Below are 27774 nucleotides of genomic sequence, written 5' to 3' on the forward strand. Positions count from 1 at the left end.
ATGCGAGATTATTGAAATCAGCTCTATTTATATCCAAGTTCATGATGACGGTATTAAGAAACTTATCGATGTCCGTTTTGTTCCAAAATTGAAGAGAAATCTTATTTCTTTGAGCACTTTAAAAGCAATTGGATTCAATTTTGCTGCTATTAATGGTGTTCTTAAGGTTTCTCGTGGCAATCGTATTATCTTGAAGGGCAACCATTTGAATAATCTCTATTACTTGCAATGTTTAACAGTTGGTGCTGAAGCTGTTTCTATTGCGTTCCAGAAGAGAGGTTATTTTGATGATACGAAGCCGTGCTACAGTTGCAAATCTAATGATTCTTTAGACGAAGCTTTCTGTGTGATAAGAGGTTGCTAGCTAGCAAGTATAGAAACAGGAGATATACGTAGTTAACAGAAGCAAGGGAATATGCGTGAGTTGATTTGAGAGTTTTTTTGAGAAAAAGCAATTTGGAAAATGCATTGCATTTTCAAGGGATTGCCAAGCTAGGCTAGGGATCGTCCGCGGGTATCAGATCAGGAATATCGTATTTATCTCTTCTAATATAGATCCCACTTCCCTCCACTTCTTGCCTCACGCCCGTCAAACCAGGTTGATATTTAAATTTAGCATCTTAGTGGTGTTTGGGGAAACAATTTTATAGATTTAGCGTAAATGTGAGATTTATTGGATAAGATCATGTGATTCTATCTCTATTTTCTTTGTCTTGTTAGATAAAATCACGTGACCGTATCTATATTTGCATTATCTATATAAATAGGCCCTCCCTGTACACCTGGGAGCCACGAACCGGAGGAGATTGACTTATTCAATTTTGACTCTCGTCGGCTCCGGTATTTCGACTTCCAAAATAGCCCTAACATTTACCGAAGCTCCTCCCGCCGGCGCGCTGCGATCCAACTCCGAGATGCTCGCACCGCTTCCGCGCCTGACGAGCGCGCTCCGCGGCCACTACGACGCTGATCAGGCCTACCTCCTCCGCAAGAGCGCCCTCCAGGCTCTCACCCTCCCCAGGTTCCGCTCCCTCCCCTCCGCCAATCGCTGGTGCCTCACTGTCCCCGAATTCCAATCGCTGCGGAGGAAACCTGACGATTTCGTTCCGTTTATTATCTCCGCAGGCCGCATGACGAGTGGAAGTTCGCTCGGAAAATCGTGCCTGGCTGGGACGATGGTAAGGTTTCCAAACCCCTCGAGCTCCCTTTTTTAGAGCCTAGAGCTCAGAGCTGTGATGTTTTGGCCTTCCCCCACTCTTCCCTTCTGGGTGTTTGCGTGCTTGCCTGTGATTTTGATTTCAGTTTAATTGGTCGAAACTGCGACTTGGTTGCAGCTTCCAGCGAAGTGCGTCAGGCGTATAAACAATTTATCGGGGCCGTTGTGGAGTTGTTGAGCGGAGAGGCAGTGTCTGAAGAACTCTACCAAGTTGCGCAGACTGTATATACTCTATTTGGTGGCGATGACACGGAGTATGTTGGTGCTAAAAAAGTCCTTTCCAAAAGGTAGCAAACAAACATGCCATGTCTCTCTTTTTTCAAGCCTCACAAACTTGGCAATTCGTTTGGCTTTTGTGCTCTTAAATGAGGTTCAATTCTATGCATTGCAACTCGGGAGCTCTTAAACTGCCAGTAGTAAATTACCGAGGTCTAGATGGCAGATGGCCATAATCTCCTGGGCAATAGTTTGGTTGCATCAATTATTTGAGCCGTGTTACATCATCTTTCAGAATACTATCACTCTGCGTGGTTTTCTGTATCATGTGGATGCTATAAGATCAAGTTCTTTCTGCTGGATTCACACTACTTACATGGTTTATGTCTCATCAGGAATGAGTTGGAGAGCCTTGTGGGCTACACTGTACAAGACTCAGTTTTGAAAAAGCTAGCTCAGTTAGCTCAGAAGCTCGATTCCCTTCAACGAGCAAGTGCCTATGAATCTGTACACAGAATAGCGGATGATGTAAATGAAAATGATAGAATTGAATTTGGAGCAGACTTCGATTTCAAGCCACTTGCCCGTTTCATTGTTGATGTTTCTCTTGACGCACCCTTAGAAAGTGCTGAATTGGGCAGTGGTCCATTTGAAAAATGGCAGTATGATGCTTGGAGCACATCCACAACTAGTCATTCAACTGCTGTTAGGGGTTCTGTGAGTTTGAGGTGGCTGAAAGATCAGTGTGCTTTGATAACTAAAAGTGGTGGCTCAATGCTCTCAGGAGATGAACTTGCAATGACCTTGTGCAGAGTGCTCCTATCAAATAAAGCAGGCGATCAGGTTTTTAACGTTCTACTGAAAATTGCCTCTGTTTTAATTTTTGTTTCTGCAATCATATGGTGCTCCCACTTTGCAGATAGCTGGTGAACTTTTGGACCTGGTTGGCGACACCGCTTTTGAAATAGTTCAAGATCTTCTTTTGGTAAGGGGCCTTGTTGTCTCTCTTTCAAGTTTATTCTACATATATTTCTTTCATACTATTTACTGTACGGTTTGTCTTGCTGCTCTTAGTTCTGCATGTTTGTAACTTGTTTCTAGTATACAAACAAGGCCTAGGAGACTCAATTATTGTTAGATATCACATGATAACTATAAGCCATCCACTTGTTCAAATGATACATTATGGCCAAGATTCGGGTATTAGATTGGCTGGGGAAGAAATGAGAAATTAATAGGAGAGCACCAGAATCAGTACAGTTTTTTGTACCAATCAGAAGAAAACCTTGTCTGTTTCATAAATGTTGCAAATTTTCTCTTTTTTTTCTTGAACACGCAACAGAACTGTATGTCATTGTATTAACTACATGCTGACTCCATGGCAGTATTTTTTTTTAAAAATTTCTCTCTGACAATTCTTTTTTTAGAGGACTTCAGACTTCAACTCTGATCCTTTGTTGCTTTGGTTCATTAGTTTGCATGCTTCCGCTTTTATCATGATAAGAATCCAAGGAACTACAGTTAACCTGGAATTATATTTGAGGGTGAGATTCAAACTGAGAGCTCACTATGTGATAGTTCAATCATGACATCCTTCTTCCAGAAAAGTTGAAACACATGACTGATTAACAGAACAGCACTGTTATTTATTTGTGCAATGGCATGGTATTGAAGGCCTCCTCATTGCTGCATTATTTAAGAATTTGTTTGTGTGCTTTCTGTACCTTATGGCACTAATGGAATATTTGTTTGAGAAAAAACATTAATTGCATATAATCTGATTATATCATGCTTTACAGCATAGGAAAGAGCTAGTGGATGCAATTCAACATGGATTGTCGATACTGAAATCTGAGAAAATGACCTCAGGTAATCAACCAAAGATGCCAACTTATGGTACACAGGTATGACAACTTCGTAGTGTTGGCTATCTTCATGTATTGTGGATACTTGGCTAGATTATGAAATGAAGTTTCATCTTATATGCCTGCAGGTAACTGTACAAACAGAGTCTGAACGCCAGCTTGATAAGATTAGGAGGAAAGAGGAAAGACGTAGCAAGCGCAGTGCAGACAGTGGCAATAATGATATTGGTGTTGATGATTTTTCATCCCTTCTTTTGGCAAGTGAACGGAAGGAGGCATTTGATGACGTGATTGGTAGTGGAGAAGGGTCAGACAGTTTTACAGTAACTTCCCTTCCTCAAGGAACCACAAGGAAACACATGAAGGGTTATGAAGAAGTGAAGATTCCACCAACTCCAACAGCATCACTGAAACCCAATGAGAAGCTGGTAGGCATATGGTTTCATCCCTCATCTCCTCTGTATATGTGATAGCTTATATCTCTAAAATTGATTCAATGGGAGTGGGACATGATAAGTCCTGCATTATATTAATTTTAAGATGATTTTCCTTACTTGAATGAATTTTTTTCCTCTAATTTGTGATATCTTTAATGTACACAATGACCTTAGAATGTGGAATGGTGAAACCTAGTACCAATGGTCGATTTGCATAACCCTTCTCTGTTTCACTATATTGATTTTATCTGTAGATTAAAAACATTGCATTTTTTCTTGAAAAGCGCAGGAGAACTGTGCCTCATTATATATTAAGAAGGAAGAAACAAAGGTCTAAAGAAGACCCAGATATAAGATCCTCATGGAGGCTAGAAACAAGCATACAAAAAACCGTCCATAGAGTCACTTAGACTAACCCTCCCAACAGCTGCCCTAAGCATTAGGGAGCAGAGCCAACCACATTCAGGGCTCTAGCTAGGTCTAGTGAACCTAGATTTTTTGCTCCAGCTATCACCCAACATACAGCTTCATCTAAGAAGCTTCTCTATAGATTTGCTAGAGAAGGGGGTTCCCCATTGAAGATCACTTTGTTGCGGTGCAGCCAAACACGCCACACCCCCAAAATGATGACACTGTTGAGCCCCTTTTTCCTGCCATTGGGCACTCTAAGAACCAGACGTCCCCACCACTCCGCGAAAGAGGGTTCATCAACAGCAGGAGTAAGATAGCCCAAGCCAAAAGGAGATAAAATACTGAACCAAAACTGGCGGGTAAAGATGCATGAGGCTAGGAGGTGCTGAATTGTCTCTTGTTGTTGATCACATAATGGACAAGCATCCGGATGAGGTAACCCTCTCTTTTCTAACCTGTCAGCGGTCCAACACCTATTCCTCATAGCCAACCACAGGAAGAATTTGCATTTCGGAGGAGCCCAGGTCTTCCAAAGCCCTTTCCATGGTTCAAAGCTGGTTGAACCTGAGAATAAGTTATTGTAACAAGATTTGGATGAGAAGATCCCTGAGGTCTCATGCCTCCACCCGTGCTGATCAGGAACATGGGATAGTTCAACTCCCCTCACCGAATCCCATAACAGAAGGTACCGCTGCAGCCCAGCCAGCGAGAGAGGAGCTTTAATATCCCTAACCCACTGCCAATTTTCAAGGGGTTGAGCCACAGTTCTTGAATATAAGGATCTTTTTCCCACCTTAGCTAACACCTCAGGGGCAAAATCCCTGATTGCAGCCCCATTTAGCCATCTATCAGTCCAGAACAGAGTGCCGGTGCCGTTCCCAACTATAGAAATCAGAGAATCTGAAAACAGATTCTTGACATGCTGTTGTATAGGAAGCTTCAGTCCCTGCCAAGGTCTGTTTGGGTCCATTTTTTCCAGCCATAACCATTTTGATTGCAAAGCCCAGCTCATGAACTGCAGATTAGGGATTCCCAAGCCCCGAAGATTAATAGGCCTTGTAACAATATCTCAGGAAACCATACAGCTACCTCCATTAGCCTCTTTCCTCCCCTTCCAAATAAACCCTCTTCTAATTTTGTCGATAGAGTTAACCATCCAATTGGGAATATTCATTGCAATAGGAAGATAGACCGGGATAGCCGAAAGCACAAATCACACAAGAGCTGTTCTACCAGCAAGGTTAAGAAGGTGTGCTTTCCAATTTGGTAGACGATCTGCAACCTTGTCAACCCATATCATTAGATCACTCCTCCTAAGCTTTTTATCTGAGATTGGAAGTCCCAAATAAGTGCAAGGGAAGGCAGCCGGGGAACACTGAAGAGTCCTGCAACCTTCCTGCATAGCTGTCACATCACATCCAATAGGTATGGCACAACTTTTATGCATATTAGACACCAGGCCTGAAGCTGCACCAAAACAGTCCAGAATGAGGCGAATACATTTCAGATCTTCCTCAAATGGCCTGACGAACATCACCACATCGGCAGCATATATGGAGAGTCTGCATCTGACATTAGCATCATCTAAGCCATGTAACAAACCCCTATTCTCAGCCAATTTGAAGAGGCTGCTAAGACATCCATCACCAAGACAAACAACATGGGGGAAAGAGGGTCTCCTTGACGGAGTCCTCTACGATGCATAATAATATTTCCAGGGACACCATTTAACATAACTTGAGTGGAAGAAGTAAATAGAATATTGGAAATCAGGTTACACCATTTAATTCCAAAACCAAGGTGAGACAAGACTTCGAGAATAAAAGCCCAAGACACTGAATCGAAAGGTTTAGAGATATCTAATTTCAAAAACAAACTGGAAAGCCTCTTCCTGTGTAGCGCCTTGATAGATTGTTGAACTAACATATAATTATCATGGATAGATCTCCCCCTCACGAAAGCACACTGATTGGCTGCAACCAGATGATGCAAATGGGGAGCCAACCGATTATCAAGGATTTTGGTGACCAATTTAGCGAAATTGTGGATGAGGCTAATCGGTCTATAATCAGCAGCAGTAGACGCATCCGCCTTTTTAGGATGTTATAACTATTAACTACTCTCTATGCAACCTTTCTTTTGCCTGATATAGTTGGTAAAATGACTGCGTCTGTACCAGTTCTGTTTACTTTATCATTAACAGGTTTGTGACATCGGACTGACTCAGCTGTGCCGGTTTCATCATTAGTTCATTACTTGGATTTTTTTGTTGATAACTGACTAACTGTGGAGTTCTCTTGTTTTTTTTGCAGATTGAAATAAAAGAATTAGATGAGTTTGCCCAAGCTGCCTTCCAGGGATACAAGTCACTCAATCGTGTGCAGAGTCGTATTTTCCAAGCTACATACTACACCAATGAGAATATTTTAGTGTGTAACTGGATCCAGTATCTATGCAATATTTCCTCACTCACCCCCTTTTCTTAACTACTGTCTTCTGCTATCATAGCTAACTTTCATAAATTTTCAGGTTTGTGCCCCAACAGGTGCTGGGAAAACAAATATTGCAATGATTGCAGTTCTTCATGAGGTATACCAACACCACGAACAAGCTCTACTAAAGCCTACAACTTACAAATTTTTACAAGTTTATATCTGTTCTCTTGAGATCTTTGTTTATTATTGATAAAATCGTTGGGATAGAATCTTGGATAGTGGATGAACACATTTCTTTTACAGGTTAAACAGCACTTCAGGGATGGTATTTTACATAAAAACGAGTTTAAGATAGTCTATGTTGCTCCAATGAAGGTATTATTCTCCCTTACATTACCTTTAATGTTTGGATGTTTTGGGAACCATTGGATTTTACACACACACAAAATTTTATTTAGGCCTTGGCCGCAGAGGTAACAGCAACATTCAGTCGCCGATTATCTCCATTGAACCTGGTTGTTAGAGAACTTACAGGAGATATGCAGTTGACCAAAAATGAGATTGAAGAAACTCAGGTATGGTCTACCTCGTTTTATTCTTTTCACTTAGTGATCTTATTCTTTAACTTAGCGACTCTGAGCTGTGCTTATTTCATGCATCAAGCAGATGATAGTGACTACTCCTGAGAAGTGGGATGTTATTACACGCAAAAGCAGTGACATGTCACTTTCAATGCTGGTTAAGCTGATCATCATTGATGAAGTACACCTTTTAAATGACGATAGAGGTTCAGTAATTGAGGCGCTAGTAGCTCGGACTCTCCGCCAGGTAAGTTCTTACACAAAAAAGGAACAACTTCTCTCTGCCTTGGTGTTGGCAGAATTCACAGTTTAATGATTCGTAAAGATGAGATGAAATATAGGTGGGTATACTTCAAATTATGCCTGTAGACATTGATGACACTATTTATCCTTGTTTTACATCTTATACATGTAATTTCTTGTGCATTAACGATCTCAAGAATCATGGCACAATAATTAAAAAAACGGAGACGTAAAGACATTGTCTACCTTTACATGTTTTGTTGCCTGTGGTTCATATTTATGAATCGATCGAATGCAACAGGTTGAGTCTATGCAATCAATGATTCGCATTGTTGGCCTATCTGCTACCCTGCCTACCTACTTAGAGGTCTGTTACCTACTTTACCTTCACTATCATGTATATACGGCCATCTCAACTTTGTTTAAATAATATCATGCTTTCAGGTCGCACATTTTTTGCGGGTTAATCCAGACACTGGACTTTTCTTTTTTGACTCAAGCTATCGTCCAGTTCCTCTTGCTCAGCAGTACATTGGGATCAGTGAAAGGGATTACACAAAGAGAAGTGAATTATTCAATACTTTGTGTTATGAGAAGGTCTTTTCTCTATGAATAGCATGGTTCTCTTGATTTCTGTATCTGTACCTTCGTATTACTCTTACATCAAATTGATAGGTTGTTGAGTCCATTAAGCAAGGTCACCAAGCATTGGTTTTTGTCCATACCCGTAAGGATACTGGGAAAACCGCTAGAACCCTGGTAAGTCTTATACCATTACCATGTGAGAATCATCACTTAATTGCTCGATAGTAGTAGAATTATAATATTGGTTTTCCCATTGTTCACTGTTTGTCATGTCTCGTGAGTCTTACTGTTCATCAGGGTGCTTATGCCACGTGAATGGGGCTGTAGCCTATTTGGTCACAAGAGCCTTAGTATGGTAACCACCTGAGCCGCTATGCAATGCCGTGAGTTCGAAGCAGCCTCTCCACATTTGCGGGGGAAAGGTTTGCTTTGGTTTATGCCTTTTCTAGACCCTACTCATGTGGGAGCCTATGACACTGGTCTGCTCTTTAATGCAATGCCATGTGAGTGGCTTTCCCTTGCTGGTTGAGTTTTTTTAGGATTCTTATGCCGTGTCTGATACCTGTGTGTGTGCATAGGGCAGAGCTATTTGCCACCGAAGTCCATCACCTGGACCAACCACCAACTGGTCCGGCACACCACCCGCACTCCGCGCACACCCGACAGACGCCTCAAATTAAGGCGACAAAGCGGATCCAAGCACACCCCCGATCTACGTTATGCAACAAAAAATCCGTTACCTGGCCGGCAGACGTGCCTCAATTAAGACGACTGTAATGGTAACAAAACGATTGAAATTGTAACTGAATGGCTGAATCTGTAACGGAATGACCAAAACTGTAACACAATGACTGAAACTGTAACAGAATGGCTAAATGAGTGAATGACTAAGACTGTAATGGAATGGCTAAAACTGTAACGATAATGAAATGACTGAAACTGTAACGGAAATTGTAACAGAATGACTGAAACTGTAACGGAATGGCTAAGATGGTAACAGAATGACTGAAACTGTAACGGAATGACTGAATGAGTGAATGATTGAGAATGTAATGGAATGACTGAAACTGTAACAGTAACAGAATGATTGAAATGGTAGTGAAATGACTGAAACGGTAATGGAATGACTGGAACTGTAACAAATAACAAAAATAAGTGGAATGACTAAAAACCGTATTAAATACATAAAAGGGGCCGACCTAATAAATAATGGACGTTAAAATCGTCAATCAACACACATATGACCGAACAACGGACGTAATTAGATCCGTTCCGCGGTCTGCGTTCCACCGGTCAGTCGCCTACCTCGTTGGCTAATTAGTTCGGATGGATCGTACGTCCAGGTGATGCGCCGATACCTTAGGTGACAAATAGAGTTTGTGTGTGTATTCAAGAGCCACCTTGCATTTTTTCTTGAACACACAAGAGAGCTACATGTCTACATGGTATTTGATAAAGAAAAACCTAAATGTATAACGCCTCACACAACATATATACAAATTTGACTAATAAATGCCTTGAGTTTTCTTATTTATTTAGAAAGTGTGTTGGTACTCTTGGTTAGAAATATCTGATCGGCTGAGCTACTCCCTTCACTTTGCTATATATTTGTTAATGGCCTTGGAGGAAAACATTTCAAAATGTTTGTCCATTGAGGAAATCAAGAGTTTGGTTGTTATTATGGGCAAGCAGACAGAACTGAAGGGAGATGTATTATCTCATGTTAATGTACCTGCATTTCACAGTCCACAACCGTTATGTGCAGAAACCAAGGAGGCACTAGCTATAATGGACCTCATATGCCTCTTTTAAATAACATGCCACGGCTATACTCTTTTTCCTTAATAGACTTGTATTTTGAAAGGACAATTCAGTAATATGACCTACAAGGTGAAATGGCAATATGATCTTATATTAAGCTGACAGATTTCGTTTCATAAGACACCGTTTGGATCTGAGGCCTTTTCGTTGGTATCTTTTTTATGATGCGGATATTTGTCTTAACCAATTAGATAATCTCTAGTTTCTAATTATTTTTTTCATTCTGCTCAGATTGACCTAGCAGCAAAAGCAGGGGAATTGGAATTATTTTCAAGTGCAGATCATCCTCAATTTCCATTAATCAAGGTATAAGGTTACCCTATGGTTTCATTTTTACCATTAATGTAGTGAATTACTTATTGTTAATGGGTGCAGAAAGATGTTAGTAAAGCAAAAAGTCGTGAAGTTGTTGAATTTTTTGAATCTGGATTTGGTATACACAATGCTGGAATGATGCGATCTGACAGAAGTTTGATGGAGCGCTTGTTTGGTGACGGGCTTTTGAAAGTATGTATTTCTGCATGCTTGAGTATTCTCTAGTCTTGTGCTAACTTCTTTCAGTTTAGGTCCTTGTTTGTACAGCAACTTTGGCTTGGGGAGTAAACTTACCAGCTCATACAGTTGTTATAAAGGTTAGTGCTTTCCTTTTTGCTCTACCTTTTTTTTAAAAGATGTGTATAATTGATGGGGCATCTAGCCAATACTGGATAATTGAAAGAACTAAAAGCTTGCAGTTTATTGTAACTTATCACTTAACCTAATATCTTTAGGATGTAATTAACACCTGTCTATCTGTGAGGATCCTATGCTGTTTAGTTCGATATAGCAACTACTCTTTGTAGTTTGGCATTAATACAAACACATCTTGGTATTCAGTGTTGTTTAGTTCTAACTAGTTACCACTTGCTTTGAAGATAGTCTGGGATCAACATTGGCATGTAATACTATTTATCTGGATGGGCATACTAAAAGCCTCAAGTTTTGTGTAATACTTTTAGTTTATCTTTCTGGTTTGATAAGACGGATGAGCATCACAAGCCTTGCATGTTTTCAATTGTCTATACCTCTTTTATGCACTGCACATTGCTGATACTCACATTTCCCAACAACAGGGCACACAGCTATATGATCCTAAAGCTGGTGGGTGGCGAGACTTGGGGATGCTTGATGTGATGCAGGTGTCTATCTAAACCTGTCATATATCTGTGCTATTTTTTTTCCTTTTGAAGTAAAAATACTGTTCTATTATGTTCATTTCTTCAGTCAACCACTCTTATGTTTCTGATGTTTATGCATTCATATTCTATTTTGTGCTAGATCTTTGGACGTGCTGGAAGGCCACAGTTTGATAAAAGTGGCGAAGGAATTATTATCACAACACATGACAAATTGGCTTATTACTTGAGGTTATTGACAAGTCAGCTTCCAATAGAGAGCCAGGTTAGCATACCAGGATGCTATGCTAACATAATAATGGAACTTGTTCAGCTATGGGGTAAATAATTAAGATCATAATCCAGGGGGTTATCCTAACATTAGGTTGTTGTATAATGGAGCAATTTTTATATGACCAATAGTTTTATGTTATTTTACTATTGTAGTATTGTAGCCCTTGTTATGACAGGTCTTGAAAAAACGGTCTGTTATATATTCTTTTGACCCACAATTTAATATGTCGTTAACTATATATAATCTTGCAGTTCCTTGGATCTCTGAAAGATAATTTAAATGCTGAAGTTGCTTTGGGCACTGTAACAAATGTCAGGGAGGCTTGTACCTGGCTTGGCTATACATACTTATTTATAAGGATGAAGACTAATCCTCTGGTGTATGGGATAACTTGGGAAGAGGTAACTTTTCCTCCCACCATTCACACATATGTGATGTAAACTTTTCTAAGAAGGATGTATCTTTTAGTATGAGATTTTTGACATTCACTAAAAAAACTGGCGAACAGTACATATGGAAGTGTCACATGCCTGTATTTTGCTGTTATGGGCACTAGGCCCACAGTGCACTTCCAGGTCAGCCGGGGCTACTGTTCACGTGTGGGTACTGTAGCGCGTGATGTTTCCTCCGTTGAGTTCTGAAGACAATTTTTTGGGTTCTAATTTCTATCTCGTATTTTTTATTAAGGTTATGGGAGATCCTTCTATGGGTGCAAAGCAAAGAACATTTATTATTGATGCTGCACGAGCACTGGACAAAGCTAAGATGATGCGCTTTGATGAAAAGAGTGGTAACTTCTACTGCACCGAACTTGGTCGAATTGCAAGTCATTTTTACCTTCAGTACTCCAGTGTCGAGACTTACAATGAGATGCTTCGACGTCACATGAGTGAAAGTGAGGTATTGGTTTACCTCTTTCATGTCTTTGTTGGGCTTGTGATGCTTGGACATTTTACTGACATGCCTGGGTACAACCTCAGTTGATTACTATGGTGGCCCATTCCTCTGAATTTGAGAATATCGTAGTAAGAGAAGAAGAACAGGATGAATTAGAAGCCCTTGCAAGGAAAGCATGCCCTTTAGAAATTAAGGGTGGGCCGACTGACAAACATGGGAAAATTTCAATTCTCATACAGGTTAGTACTGAGGACTGTACCCCCCTCCCCCCGGTTAAATTCGAACTAAGTTTTTTATTTGGGTATTTGATCAATTTGCAGGTTTATATTTCCCGTGCTCCAATCGATAGCTCCTCTTTACATTCTGATGCTCAATACATTAGTCAAAGTTTGGCACGCATAATGAGGGCACTATTTGAGATTTGTCTGCGTCGGGGATGGTCTGAGATGTCATCCTTATTGTTGCAATATTGCAAGGCCGTGGACCGCAAGATATGGCCCCATCTTCATCCACTTAGGCAGTTTGATAAGGATCTTTCTCCTCAGGTTTGCTGTCAATTATCATTACTTGTGTTTCCCTTGTTTTTGAAATGTAATCCTTCCTCTTTGAATTAGGTATTGTGGAAACTCGAGGAAAGAAATGTTGATCTGGATCATCTTTATGAGATGGAGGAAAATGAAATTGGAGCTCTGATCCGGTTTTCTCATCAGGGAAAGGTATGCCTTGGCTTAACAGGTGTTTTTTAATTGTTCAATATTTTTTTCTACTTGTTACTAATGTGATTAACATCCTCTTGGTGAAGTTGGTCAAGCAATACGTTGGATACTTCCCGTATGTCAACCTATCTGCAACCGTGAGCCCAATCACTAGGACAGTTCTTAAAGTAAGAGTTTGTTCCAGTTAAGTATTGTGTGCCAATTAGAATTTTCTATGATATGCTCTTATGCAACCACTTATTGTATTTCTGTAGGTGGACCTGCATATAACTCCTGAATTTGTGTGGAAAGATCGTTATCATGGCATGTCAGAACGATGGTGGATCATTGTTGAGGTGTGTGATTACATGTATTGTACTTATATCAGAAAGATGGTGCAAAATTTATTTCACCTGTCTTTCACTAAATTTATTATCTTGTTGCCATGCCTTTTTTGAGGGGTCAAGAGACTGTTTCCTCTTTTCTAATCTTCTTTATGGGGTCTTTTGGTATGTAACTGAACAATGCAATTATATTTGCTTTGCTTCTAACTTTGTGAGGAGACACATATAGACCTAGAAAGATTGGTAGTAAATGCATAGAAATGTCATTATTTTCAGGAACCTCTTATATAAAATGCGATGTGCATGCAATTCTTTTAATGGTCATATAAATTTGCACCTTTTTAAAGATTACCAATTTAAACTTTTTGTAGTTGATTCCTATCGCAGGCATGCAGTGGTCAGTACTCAGTAACATTAACATTTTATTTTACAGGATTCTGAAAATGATACCATTTATCATTCAGAGCTATTCACATTAACGAAGAAGATGGCAAGAGGAACACCTACAAAGATATCTTTTAATGTACCAATATTTGAACCTCATCCGCCACAGTACTATATACATGCCATCTCAGACTCATGGCTACATGCTGAAACACTCTTCACTGTTTCTTTTCATAATTTGACATTGCCACAGGTGAATCGAACAATCGCTCACTGATGCTCGTTAATGCTTATTTTGATTATTGTATACTGAATGCTGCACCCATTGCCCATGCAGACACAAATAACACACACAGAACTCTTGGACTTGAAGCCTCTTCCACTGAGTGCTCTTGGCAACAAAACGTATGAGGATCTGTACAGATTTTCCCATTTCAACCCGATACAAACTCAGGTGCCTTTGGAACCCAGTTATCTACCGTTCCATTGCCAATGCCATTATCTGCATTATAGGGATTGTAATTAAACTTTTAAAGCTATTCCAACCATTGTTTTTTGTTTTGCAACTGTTCCAGGCATTATCAGTTCTTTTTGCATAGTGGTGAGTTGTTTGTGGGAACTGGGAAACATGTATTCTTGATTGAACATAAATTGGAGAATCAAGTAAAAATTACCAAATGCTAAACAATTTGCATCCATTTTTTTGAAGTTCACATGATGCTTTTTGTATGCATCTCTTGTTGTATAATGCCCAAACACACCTAGTACCATTGCTGAATTGTTTGCTCATTTGTATGTAAACTATTAAATTTCTACTTTCTTCCTTTAGGCTTTTCATGTTCTTTATCACACTGATAACAATGTACTCTTGGGAGCTCCAACTGGGAGTGGCAAAACAATTTCGGCAGAACTTGCAATGCTCCATCTTTTCAGTACACAACCAGACATGAAGGTTTGTTTATCAACTTCCAAAAAATCTGAAAGTTTTTTTTTGGCATGATGGCAATTTAATGCCTTCCCAATACCTGTTTTAGGTAGTTTACATTGCTCCTCTAAAGGCAATAGTACGAGAAAGAATGAATGATTGGAGAAAACGTCTTGTAATTCAGCTTGGGAAGAAGATGGTAAAGAGCACTCCATAGCTTTTATTTCTCTGGTACATTAAAAGTAAACATTCATCTTAACTGAAGTAACACTTCTCATAATTGATAGGTTGAGATGACTGGTGACTTCACTCCAGATTTGATGGCCCTATTGTCAGCTGACATCATCATTTCTACCCCTGAAAAATGGGATGGGATTAGTCGAAATTGGCATAGCAGAAGTTACGTTATGAAGGTCTAGACCTGTCTTTCATATATTAGCTATTTAGTTTTTCCCTCATTCCGTAGATCATATATAATAGGTTAATTTCATTTTAGTTGTTGAATATATTTTACATGATTATTGACAGGTCGGGCTCATGATATTGGATGAGATACATCTTCTGGGAGCTGACCGTGGACCCATCCTTGAGGTACTCCTTCTGGCACTTATATAAAATACTATCTTTGCTTATACTATGTCAGTTTGACATGATATATCATTTTGTCCACTGATATACATCAATAAATACGTTTTTTCTGTATTTGTTCATTTTTATTTTAACTTTGATCTCTCTATCAATGTTTAGCATGATGGAATTTTTTGTTTTTCAGGTCATTGTATCAAGAATGCGATACATATCATCACAAACAGAACGTTCAATTCGGTTTGTTGGTTTATCAACGGCATTAGCAAATGCTCGGTATGCTTTGAAGTGATGCTTTTGCATGCAGTTTTTTTTCTACCTATATATCCGACACCTTGATAATTTTATAGAGCTACATCGTCTGCATCATAGCATTGACATCAATTTTCTTGGCCCACAAACCTCAAGCAGACTGCCAGACTCGTGGCAGTTAGCATGAGTGGTCACTGGTGGTGGATTATCACTGGCCATTGGATACACACAAATCCTGATCAGTGATGTATCAGTATAGACATTGATTCTTGTGCCCAATATCTTTAAATAAAGTGCAAAATATTTCCATAGCGTATGAATCGAAGCACTATTCTCACATTATGTATTTGGGAATAGTAGGTGTTATCATGGTACTGTCTGTACCTACATTACCACTAGCACTTTTGCTCTATTAGCTGATCGCTTCTATCTTTCACATATATTTCAGTGATTTAGCTGATTGGTTGGGCGTTACAGATGACGGTCTATTCAATTTCAAGCCTAGTGTGAGACCTGTACCTCTTGAAGTGCATATCCAGGTAAGCAGGATTCCTATTTTTTCTTCTTCTCGAAAACGTAGGAGACTTCCACTTCATTGTATTAAGAAGAAATTGTGGTACAAGACACCCCCCACTCTACAATGCTAAACAAGATTTCTGTTTTTGCTGCAAATCCCTATTCTGGTTCATATTGCTGACATTGCCCAGTAGAGCCAATTTCCTCAGTTTTTTTCTCTCGAGCACGCAGGAGAACTATATATCATTGTGCTAGTACAAGAAAATGAGTCATACATAGACCCAAACACCCCCTCCGCACCTTGTTTTCTAGGACTTAAGCACCCATTTCCTAAATGTAAGGCGACTAAGCGTGCTATAACTAAAAGCCCCTAGCAGTGAGCAAGGATAGACCCTTTGCTCCTGCCATACATGATCAATGGGCTTCAACCCTAGCTAGACTCAGAGTTGTGTACTCGTGTCAATAGGATTTCAATAAGTTTATTTTAGAAAAACTTCAACCATCCAATGCAACCGAAGAACAGTTAAAAGAACTCTATATCATCAGTTGCAAGGCTTTAAAAATTTAGAATGTCGATAGGGCACATATTTTCCTGTGAAATAAAATCTTGGATGAAACTCAACTCCACGAACAAGTCGCTCACTTCAAATCAGATTGTCCGACTCTTTTAAATGCGGCCTTATGATGGTGACAGCAAGACTTTAAACCCTTTCTATCGAATGTCTACAGTGCATTGGGGGTAAATAATAAAACAAATATTTTTTAATAACTTTAATAATGTTTAAATTTCCTTGTATGCGAAAAAATAGCTTAGTTAACAATGAGAAGAACAGATCTATTCCAATGTTCTTACGATTCTAGACCATATTTTGGCCAATATATTATGCAAAATAATATTTTTTTGCTTTATATATATATAAAAGGGTGTACCCAGTGCCATAGGCTTCCTGCACTGTGCGGGTCTGGGGAAGGGTATCTTTAAGCGCCATGCCTTATATGCATAATATGCAGAGGCTGGGGCTCGAACACGGGACCTTCCGGTTAGTGACGGTAGGCTCTACCGCTGCACTATATATATAGACACACACACATTTTGGGCCGTATGATTTTAGGGGCCCTGTGCGGTCGCACAGTCCGCACGGCCCCTGGTAACAGAGTCTTTACAGCACTCTCCACACCCTTGGTTTCACATATTATATCTGCCCTGCACTTAGAAAATATAACTCCCCACCATAGAAAGATACTAACCACCCCACCAGAGAGAGGTTAACCACAGTATTTGGAGGATAATGTTTGGTGGATCACAACATAAGAAAAAATTGCATCCTAACTCCATGTTTCCTTCTATGTTTTGACAGGGATATCCTGGGAAATTCTATTGTCCAAGAATGAATAGCATGAACAAACCAGCTTATGCAGCCATATGCACTCATTCACCCAATAAACCAGTTCTCATTTTTGTGTCATCACGTCGACAGACAAGACTTACAGCTCTTGATATCATTCAGGTCGATTCTACTATGGATCTATGATACTAGATGGGTATAACTATAAACATTACTGCAATCTTATCTGTTTAATGTGCTCTACGTGCAGCTTGCAGCATCAGATGAAAAACCAAGGCAGTTCCTGAGCATTGAAGACAACTCCCTAGACATGGTTCTTTCACAGGTTTCTGACAGTAATTTGAGGCATACTCTGCAATTTGGCATAGGTCTGCATCATGCTGGTTTAAATGACAGAGACAGATCCTTGGTTGAGGAGCTTTTTTCAAACAATAAGATTCAGGTGTGTTCTGCTTTGATAGCCTTCTCTTGTTACACATAATTCTAATATTTCAGCTTATCTGGTTAAGTATTTCTCTTGTAAGCTATGCTAGTTACATACTTGAGCAGCTTATACAGACCTTGTTGCTTGACGTTTTTCCAGGTGCTGGTATGTACCAGCACATTGGCGTGGGGTGTCAATCTTCCAGCTCACCTGGTCATAATCAAGGTGACATAATGCCTTGCATTTTCTGTCTTTACTGGTGATTTATTTGTGAACTTATTTAGTCTCTTATCTTGTAGGGCACTGAATACTATGATGGGAAAACAAAAAGATACATAGATTATGATATCACAGATATTCTGCAGATGATGGGTCGTGCAGGTCGGCCGCAATACGACCAACATGGCAAAGCTGTTATTCTTGTCCATGAACCAAAAAAGAGCTTTTACAAGAAGGTCACGGTTTTTCCTTCTCTTTTAATGGGCGATAAAGCATCTTTTATCTTGAGTTTAACAGTAAATAATATAATTTTCAGTTCCTCTACGAACCGTTTCCTGTGGAAAGTAATCTGAGGGAGCACTTGCATGACCACATAAATGCAGAAATTGTTTCTGGCACCATCAGCAACAAGGAGGAGGCGATTATTTATCTCACCTGGACTTACCTATATCGCAGATTGGTAATTATTTGTCACCTTGACTTACCTATATCGCAGATTGGTATTTATCTTGCAAAATCATTTTCAGTACTTTGTTTTATGTTCGTGCACTCAGCAGGCTAAAAGTTCTGGATAGTTAATCTTTGTTAAGGCCATCTACTGTAGGCCCATGAGGCTCTCTATATAGAGATAGCCATTCCTCTATTGGAATTGTCTTCTCAAATCCCCAAGGTCCCTATGTTCTTGGATATCTGTTCACCAAGGCCGAACAGGAAGCGCTGTTTCAGCGTCTAGCTACATGTGTTTTACATCATCGTTTCTCTCTTTATGCTGATGATGTGGTTGTGTTTCTCCGGCCGACTGATAGGGATATAAACGTTGCTCTGGACATCCTAAATCTTTTTGGGAAGCCTCCGGTCTGCGTACCGATGTTCATAAGAGTGATGTGTACCCCAAAGATGTGATGATCAAGACTTGGTCCTGCTGCATAACTTGCTGCCCTATGAGGTTTTAGAGTTTCACTGTAAATATCTGGGACTACCTTTAGCCATAAAAAACTCACAAAGGATCAGGTCCAACCCATTATTGATAAAATAGCAAACCAACTATCAGGAAGGAAGGTTGATTTGATGACTAAAGCTGGATGGAAAGTTCAAGTTCAACATGTTCTTACGGGCATGGTTATCTATCTTCTATGGCAGTGAACTTACCGGGATGCAGTGGCGGGCCCAGCATAAGACATGGGTATTCAAATGAATACCCACGATTTTATAGTAAAAAAATAAATACATATAATACATGTATATGAAAAAATAAAAAATACTATGGTATTCAGCCCACTAGCCCTAACACTAATCTGATTTGATACCATACCATGTTACTAACCTTAAGAATGACGAAAGGATCTCTGTCCATAGGGTGTAGAAAATATATATAGAGGTCAGCATGCCTTAACTGAATGAAGAGTGCAACATCATCTGCATACAAGGAGATGCGATGTTTTACTTGGTGACTAGACATTGGCTTTAGCAAACCCTCTTCTTCAGCTTTGGCAAACAAACTATTCAACACATCCATTCAAAGATGAGTAACATTGGAGACAAAGGTCCCCCTGTCGTAAACCACGAAGATGTCTAATGGGTTCACACAATTCTCCATTGGTCGTCAATTAAGTAGAACTTTGTAGCAGATTGGAGATTAGCATACACCACAACGACCAAAACCTAAATGTTCCATGACTTTCGGTAAGAAATACCAGGATCCACGTTGAGTTCGAAGGGGGGTGTATGAAGCTATATATATACGACAACACTATTCGTTACCCTAGGTGATGATCGCAAACCCTGAAATGACTTAAGGAATGACTTACTAAGACCATAGATAAGTGAATAACTTATATTAGTTAAGTCATTCTAGGGTGGGTGATCATCACATAGGGTGACGAATAGCGTTGCCCTATACACAGTTATATTGGTCGGTACATTTTCTGAATAATAAGGGTCAAAATCAAGACTGTTATGACAATGGCAGAAATTCAACAAGCAATGTAGTGTCTTACTGTTTTGCCGGTTAAATTCTGTGTCTTGTCAGAGTTATCTGCTAAGACGGCATGATGACATCTAGCTGGGTCGAAAACATCTCGTAAAATCTGTGTTTTTGTCTTGTTCACCATGGTTTATTGCTCAACTCAGGTTGTTAATCCGGCCTATTATGGATTGGAGGATACTGAAACAAACACATTGAATTCTTATCTATCAAGGTGGGGAATGAGGAGTTCATTTAAGCATAGGTCTTGACTCTATAACAAATCAATGATATGTCTTTCCCATTTTGCCCAAACAGGTTAGTCGAAACTACATTTGAAGATCTTGAGGACAGTGGATGCATAAAAGTGGATGACCACTCTGTAAAGTACTTGATTTTGGGGAAAATAGCTTCACAGTATTACCTGAGCTACCTCACTGTTTCAATGTTTGGGTCAAATATTGGCCCCAACACAACGTTGGAAGTAAGTTTTGACTTTAATTATTCCTTGGTTAATTGTTTGAGTTAATTCGGAATGACAGATATTGAATAGCTTTGATCCTGTTGCTAGGTCTTTCTACACATACTGTCAGCTGCATCAGAATTTGATGAGCTTCCTGTACGGCACAATGAGGTGTGTTTTTCTCCCTTTTATTATAAGAAAACAAGCACTATTCAACTTCTGTTCATAGATAATTGAAGTCAACAATTTTTCTTCTTCCGAAGATGAGATCACTGTATTGATTAAGGAGAGGAATTGAAATTCGTACGCCTAATCCCAAAAATGCACTCTGACCTTAGTTCACCCTGAACCTGCTCTTGTCATGTTTGATCTTTTTTGCACTTATGCTCTTTGCTGATTCAGGACAATTTGAATCGAATACTCAGCGGAAATGTCCCGTATCCAGTTGATCAACACCACCTTGATGATCCACATGTTAAAGCCAACTTACTCTTTCAGGTACAAGGAGTTGAACATATGATCAGAATGTTCTTTCTTTAGCAGTATTTTCTGTTTGATAGTATTTGATGCACAATGATGTGGTAATTACCATTTTTTTGGTTCTATTTGTCTTGCAGGCACATTTCTCCAGAGCAGAATTGCCAATAAGCGACTATGTCACTGACTTGAAATCAGTTCTTGATCAGAGCATACGCATCATACAGGCAATGATTGATGTATGCGCGAATAGTGGATGGCTTACGAGTGCATTGACTTGCATGCATCTCTTGCAGATGATCATACAGGTGAATTGCATTGGATCAGCTTTTCTTTTTCAAATATATAAAAACGATTCTAAATCCTGCATTGGAGAAGGATTGCATTGGTTCAGCTTTTCTATTTTTACCTTGCTAGGGTCTCTGGTTTGAGAGAGATTATGAATCCCTCTGGATGTTGCCATCCATGAATGATGATATATTAGACCATCTCAAGAGTAGAGGAGTCTCAACAGTCCCCTCCTTACTAGATCTTTCCCGTGAAGAATTGCGTAGGGTACTTCAACCATTTTCTGCGTCAGAGTTGTATCAGGTGCTACTTTCTTGGTTCTCACACTTAAAATATTTTGAGCATAATTTGTTTTCCTAAATAGTTTTAGATATTAGTTGAAAATAAAGTGTTTTGTAAATTTCTGAATTGTCCATCATTATCCAGTATCCTTGAATTATTCAAGGAAATGCAAGCGCAGAAGAAGCTGGTTCCAGTGTTTTTATTGTTTCCCTAGATTGACATGTTACTCATACTGGGCCCCAAATAATATTCAATGTTATTGTGTTGATCTCAAGGACTGGCGCTTCTTAATGCCCATGAATTTCTTCATATTCTTGTAGAACAAAAATGTGTCAGGAATGGCCCTACTATTTAATTGACTACATTTCTACTTTCATTTCCTTTAAAATTTGTGCTGTCTGATTATATGCTTCTGTGTTAACCGCATTATTAGTATTTCTGTTCCTGTGTGTTAACCTCATTATTAGTATAGTATATTCCCGTCGAACTTCTAAATGCATATGATCATTTTGCTTTATTACTCTCCTGACTACTATATTTCATTGTGCAGGATCTGCAACATTTCCCTCATGTTGATGTGAAAGTTAAGCTTCATAATGAACAGGAGCGATCCAAACCTCCAACTTTAAACATCAGGTTGCAATTGAAAAATTCGCGACGGTCAGCATCAAGAGCATTTGCCCCTAGATTTCCCAAGGTTAGTATCTAAACAATTTCCATGAGAATAGATAAATAGGCTCATTGTTTAAGATATCACATAAAATTTACCAAAGTCAGCATCTAAATAATTTGCCATGAGAATAGATGCAACGATGAAATGTAACATAGTAGGCTCATTGTTTAAGGTATTGCATAAAAAAATGTTAAAATGGCTCAAAATGAAGAAATTTTTTGCCCAGGTCTTGATAAGTTAGGAATACCATTTGAGAACTGACTTGAAACAATACATGTTGTGTATCAGCATTCTATGTTGACAGATAAATTGAAAAATTCAACTGGTTCGACTGATAAATGTGTCACCTTAAATCTGTTGGCAATTGGGTTGTGTAGGAGAGCTGTGGCTCCAAACATTCTTGGAGTTGGGGATAGACTGGGGATTCCGTGGTGATCCATAAGTCCTCATTCTTGCTACATACTTTAGATCCTGCAAGAATCAACGAGTTGAGCTCTTCCAAATAGGCTCGTTGCCTAACATTTTTGGAATAATCTTATGTGCTGCAAAAGAATTTTACACAAACTAGGCAGTGCAGATTTTATCTCAAAGGTGTGAATGTAAACTGAAAACTATTGGAAACCCCAAACCGTAATTAGGGTGGGCTTAGCGTATATATATTGCCAGTATATGGGCTGGGCCAAGGCCCATTACAATAGTAGCACACACAGTCCAATCCCCCCTGCAGTCACAACTGTAGCCATTGCAGATGTTGAGACTGGACCAAAACTCTGAGAACACTGGATGAGAGCTCCTTGGTGAAGATGTTGGCGAACTGGGAGGTGATCGGGACGCGGACATCGTCGACAGCGACACACTCGCGGACGAAGTGGAGCTTGATCTCCACGTGCTTCGTGTGATGGTGTTGCATGGGATTGGAGAGGTAGACCGCGCTGACGTTGTCGCAGTTGACAGAGCCAAGATGTCTCGGCTACGCCATTGGCCACAACGCGATACTCGGCCTTAGCGCTGGAGTGAGAAAAGACGGGTTGTCGCATCAAGGACCAGGAGACGAGGTTGGCGCCCAAGAACACGTCGTAGCCAGAGATGGACCGACGCGTGTCAGGACAACCAACACAATCAACGTCAATGTAGACGACCAACTCAGAAGTCGGAGAGGGTCGAAGAAAGCCGTAGTCGAGGGTGCCGCGGAGGTAGCGAAGAATCTGCTTGGCAGCGTTGAGGTGGGGCTCCCGCGGGGTGTGCATGTGAAGGCACACACGCTGGACCGCGTAAGCCATGCTGGGTCGGGTGAAGGTACAATAGAGCCTCCTTCTCTACGGTCGACGGGGGCGCCATCGTCGTCGAGACCTTCGCCTAAGTGTCAGCAGACGTGGAGCAGGGCTTGCAGTCAGACATGCCATACTACTCCAGAATGTTGATGGCGTACTGGCGCTGGTGAAGAAAGAGGCCCTGGGGACGACACTCCACGGTGACCTCGAGCAAGTAGTGGAGAGGATTGTAGTCCTTCATCGCGAACTTGCGCTGCAGGGCGACGACACTAGATGCTGTGAGCATGATGTTATCGATGTAGAGGAGGTAGACGGTGTCGTCGCCATGCCAAAGGATGAACAAGGATGTGTTCGACTTAGGGATGGCAATTTTACCCGCGGGTTTGGATATCCGTCGGGTTCGGGTACGAATTTGTACCCGCGGGTCTTGCCCATACCCGACCCATGATAAAATCGGGTCGGGTACGGATATTTTTTTGTCGCCCGCGGGTTACCCGTGGATATCCGTAAAAACTTAAAACTAGTGAGCATGTATCATGAAGACTTGAAGTGTTCCCATATTATGTTCTATATGCCTGTGTTGACACATAATTCATGAAGACTTGTTTGAAGTGTTCCTTGTACGCATAAGTTTTCTGGAATTTTTGCTGGCTATGATTACATTTTTTGGAATTTTTCCGTATTGTTTATATATATATATATAGGTATCCGATACCCACCCGATACCCGACGGGTTCGCGGGCGGGTATTTATTATACCCGACCTGAATCTGACCCGTTGCCATCCCTAGTTCGACTTGGCCTCGATGAAACCGAGGAAGACCAAGTAGGAGGCAAAACGATGTGTACCAGGCCCGCGGCGTCTGCTTGAGGCCCTATAAAGAGTGGTTAAGCTTACACACTATACCCGGGCGAGTGGAGTTGACGAAGCCGGGTAGGCTGGCTGCAGTACATCGTCTCGGTCAAAGTGTCGTGAAGGAAGACATTCTTCACGTTCAGCTCGTGGACCACCCAGTCCTGGGAGAGGGAGAGGATGGCCCAAATGGTGGTGGGCTTGACGACGGGATTGAAGGTATCGTCGTAATCCACTCCAGGACCCAACAAGCCTCGCACCGATCCACAGTACCATCAACCTTGAGCTTATAATAGAAGATCCACTTGCCGGTGACCATGTTGGTGCCAGGGGGACACGACACTAAGTCTCAGTTGTGGTTGGCCAGCAAAGCCGCATACTCCTCCATAGCACGACGCCATTATTGCTCAGCGAGCATTGTCGAAGAACATCGGTCGAGCGACAGACATATTGCCAACTAAGATGAGTTTATTTTTTGCTATTTTAGCTAAGCTAGCGTCATATTACTGAATTCATAAGGTAGGTTGTCCTGCTTATTCTTGCATATCCCTACCTAGGCAAGGGAAGGAAGAGTGGGTTAGCGGTCTTTCTTCACATGTTTATTTTTTCCTAAAAGGAAGAGTGGGAATGCAGGCTGTTTCGAAAGAAACTATGAAAAAAAACATTTCTCGTCCAATCGAACAGGGCTCGCGAACCTAGTCTAGTATAGTGGGATGAACTCCACGCCTGCCTGAAAGCATGAGTGCCGGGGCATTATCCAGTTTCAGTTTCCCATCCTGTTGGTTGTGTTCTTCTTAGCGAGTGATCATTGGATGGATGTGGCGAGGGTCGCAATGGATGGCGACCAGGTGGTACACCGGCGGCTCGTCACAGGAGCGGGCCAGGGCACGGGGTGGGTCATCGTCGGAGGGGACTGGTCACCCTAAAATTCCCACATTTCAGGATGTGAATGGGAAGAAAAATTAATGCAGCGGCGGCATGGCTAGGAGAGGCGCTCGAGCATGGCTAGGTGCTTGTGGTGGAGGTAGCAACGTCGATGGGGTCGGCAGCGGCGGCAGTCACCGCCATGGGAGGGGGCGCAGGACGTGCCCGTGGCAAGGGCGTACACGCCAATAGGGGCGCTGGTGGCCAGGCACCGCTAGGTGCAGAGAAGTTGTTTGGGGTTCGACGGGCACCGCCATGATCGTGGTCAGCCGTGTGGTTGGAGGAGCGGCAACGAGCAAGGTGGGCGCAGCCGGCGTCGCGGACGAAGGCGTGGAGATGAGTTTGTCCGCCGCGGCCTTCGGCGCGGGCGGAGGACTCGGGCCGTGACTACAGGAAAGGGAAGTGCGTCGGGCACCTGCGTAGTGCGAAATTAGAGCGTCGAGGCAGGGGATCTGGCCGCGTCGTCGGCCCATCAGCTGGACAGGGGCGCGGTGACCATAGACGAGGCTTTTGCGTTGTGGATGAAGGGAAAGTACCCATCGGCTGGAGGGAGGGAGGTGCTCGTCGGCAGGAGGGAGGGTGGGAAGAGGATACTAGCTAGATACGATATTGGAAACCCCCAAACCCTAATTAGGGTGGGCATAGTGTCTATATATCGCCAGTATATGGACTCCAAGCCCCATTACAATATTAGCACACACACAGTCCAACAAAAACTTATGTATGTGGTGCGTGTCGGAGAGCACGGGCGGGCCCAAAGGGTATTATGGGTAGGCCCCTGACTACCCTGTAATTTGCTCCAAAAACAAACTACTACTCAGAGTTTAGGCTCAAAAATACAAATATATGTAATTTGCAACCTAACTTGATGAATTAAATACATTATAACACATTTTAGTTATTTTCTACTCATAACGAATTGAGAGAAATTATATATATGTAGTATTAAATTATACATGGTATTATTTTTGTTCTCGACTACCCTAGGTTTAAATCCTGGGTCCGCCGGTGTCGGGGAAGGGGGGGGGGGAGGGCTGGATCCTATACACAGCTCTCCGACATTCAAGAAAAGAAGTTCTCAAAGAATGTTTTGCAATGCTAGAAATCAGTTGAATCTCACCCACTAGTAGTAATAATAGCCTAGCTGGATGACTATACTGTACTTGGGTGCCATCTGCTCCCTGTATATGAGTTAATTCGAGTAGTTATATGTTTTAAGAACATTGCTGCTTTCCACAGTTGCTAGAACTTGCAATTATGTGTATTGATTTCTTCAGCTTAGTGTTATGCTGTTTGATATGTTCCAACTAATGTATCATTGAACTTCAATAGTTGCATTGCATTTAACTTTTTGGTTGTTTTCTGCAGGCAAAACAAGAAGCTTGGTGGCTTGTCCTGGGGAATGCTACAAGTTCAGAGCTGTATGGTCTGAAAAGAATTAGTTTTGCAGATCGGGTGATTAATACTCGCATGGAATTGCCACAGACGTTCAATGTGCAGGTAAATGAATTTTGTTGGGCTATATGCTAGGCTAGGCTCAGTGTTAAGATCTTCTGTGCTTTTGGGTGACTTGACAGATTGTACAGTTGCGCCTGAGACATCTATTACTACACAGTTGGCTTTTTACTTGTCGGGATACCATTACATCCTGTTAGTCTGCTGCATTAAGCCGTTAGTAGTAAATATCATAAATATGTATGCTTGAGATATCTTGATTCAAGCATGAAATCTGTGTGAGCTCTCATGTCTTTTATGATTCTTATCTCCCCCAGATGTGTGCATCGACCTTTTATGTTCTGACGATATGATTTTATTTCAGGAGACGAAGCTGATCTTGGTGTCGGATTGCTACCTAGGTTTTGACTTGGAGTATTCTCTTGAGCATCTCACCAAGGGTTGAGTGCTTTATTCAGAGCTGTTTGGGCTGTTTCATTTTGTATGGGTTCAGCAACCAGCTCATCCTAGATTGATCCTGTAATCACGAGACATGAGTTCATTCCATGAATTTTTGTTTGTATGACTACATCCCTCGTGTTCATGGTTATATTATATTTAATAGCTATATATACGAGTGGATAGGTTTATAACTTTCATGAAATATCTTTTCCGTAAGCATAGTAGATGTTTGAGCTCTAAGGTTATGACCAACAAATTGTGTATATGGTCGTGCAAAATACTATTTTATAATATAAACTATATTATTTACATGGTGAAGTTTGAAATAGAAGATCGAGATGAGTAAGTTGCTGGAATTAGCCTAAGGAAGATCTTCTATACTGTATGCACCTTAGAGATGGAAGTCTTCCGAAGAGAAAATGTTGCTCGAAGGAACTGAAATCGGGTGATGAGTCATTCCTGGTCGAGCATGAAATAACTATAATCCTAAAGAGGCCTCCTGGAGGTCTTGTTCGGTTGTGGATCAATCTCAGCCTGAATTCAATCATCTTCCTCTCTAAAGAGTTCACTTAGCCCACTTCTCTCGTCATGTTCAGTTAGTTCAATTCTCCGGTCACCGTCGTCTGGAATCGAACCACTTCTCTAGGGTCGTAGTCTCGTAGAACTGATCCTGTGCTGAAATCTACGCTGCATGCATGGGAGAGGACTGGTCTACGTTTCGCTATAAAATTGGCTGCACGTTAACTCGGCATTGAGACTGCTTTCAACGCTTGCTGCAACTCTTTCCCTTCAGTGCATGTAGGGGCTATAGGCTGACGCTAAAGCATACATCGCTTGTC

General features: G+C 41.0%; 1 protein-coding gene across 2 annotated transcripts; it reads left to right on the plus strand.

Annotated features, from left to right (window-relative positions):
• The first annotated feature begins 738 nt into the window (after positions 1-738).
• Positions 739-27244, plus strand: LOC103639442 (DExH-box ATP-dependent RNA helicase DExH14). 2 transcript variants are annotated; one of them, XM_008662184.3, is made up of 49 exons: positions 739-1021; positions 1126-1178; positions 1335-1503; positions 1828-2275; positions 2352-2417; positions 3232-3336; positions 3426-3725; positions 6458-6574; positions 6675-6734; positions 6884-6955; positions 7039-7155; positions 7247-7408; positions 7706-7771; positions 7849-8001; positions 8080-8163; positions 10042-10116; positions 10186-10317; positions 10377-10442; positions 10923-10988; positions 11128-11250; positions 11511-11660; positions 11947-12159; positions 12240-12395; positions 12477-12701; positions 12771-12872; positions 12959-13039; positions 13127-13207; positions 13629-13832; positions 13917-14033; positions 14409-14531; positions 14614-14703; positions 14792-14917; positions 15033-15095; positions 15277-15365; positions 15790-15880; positions 17216-17365; positions 17454-17645; positions 17787-17852; positions 17927-18082; positions 18163-18306; positions 19977-20044; positions 20128-20293; positions 20381-20443; positions 20675-20770; positions 20890-21057; positions 21167-21340; positions 21870-22016; positions 26408-26539; positions 26859-27244. In XM_008662184.3, exons 1-49 carry the CDS (start codon positions 915-917, stop codon positions 26937-26939), a joined length of 6255 nt encoding a protein of 2084 aa, XP_008660406.1. In that variant the 5' UTR covers positions 739-914; the 3' UTR covers positions 26940-27244. The 2 variants fall into 2 exon arrangements, 1 of the variants encoding a protein (XP_008660406.1); XR_004852853.1 differs by having other exon boundaries at positions 790-1021; positions 18163-18346.
• Positions 27245-27774: the final 530 nt, after the last annotated feature.

The sequence above is a fragment of the Zea mays genome, chromosome 9, assembly GCF_902167145.1.
Source record: "Zea mays cultivar B73 chromosome 9, Zm-B73-REFERENCE-NAM-5.0, whole genome shotgun sequence".
Taxonomy (NCBI): domain Eukaryota; kingdom Viridiplantae; phylum Streptophyta; class Magnoliopsida; order Poales; family Poaceae; genus Zea; species Zea mays.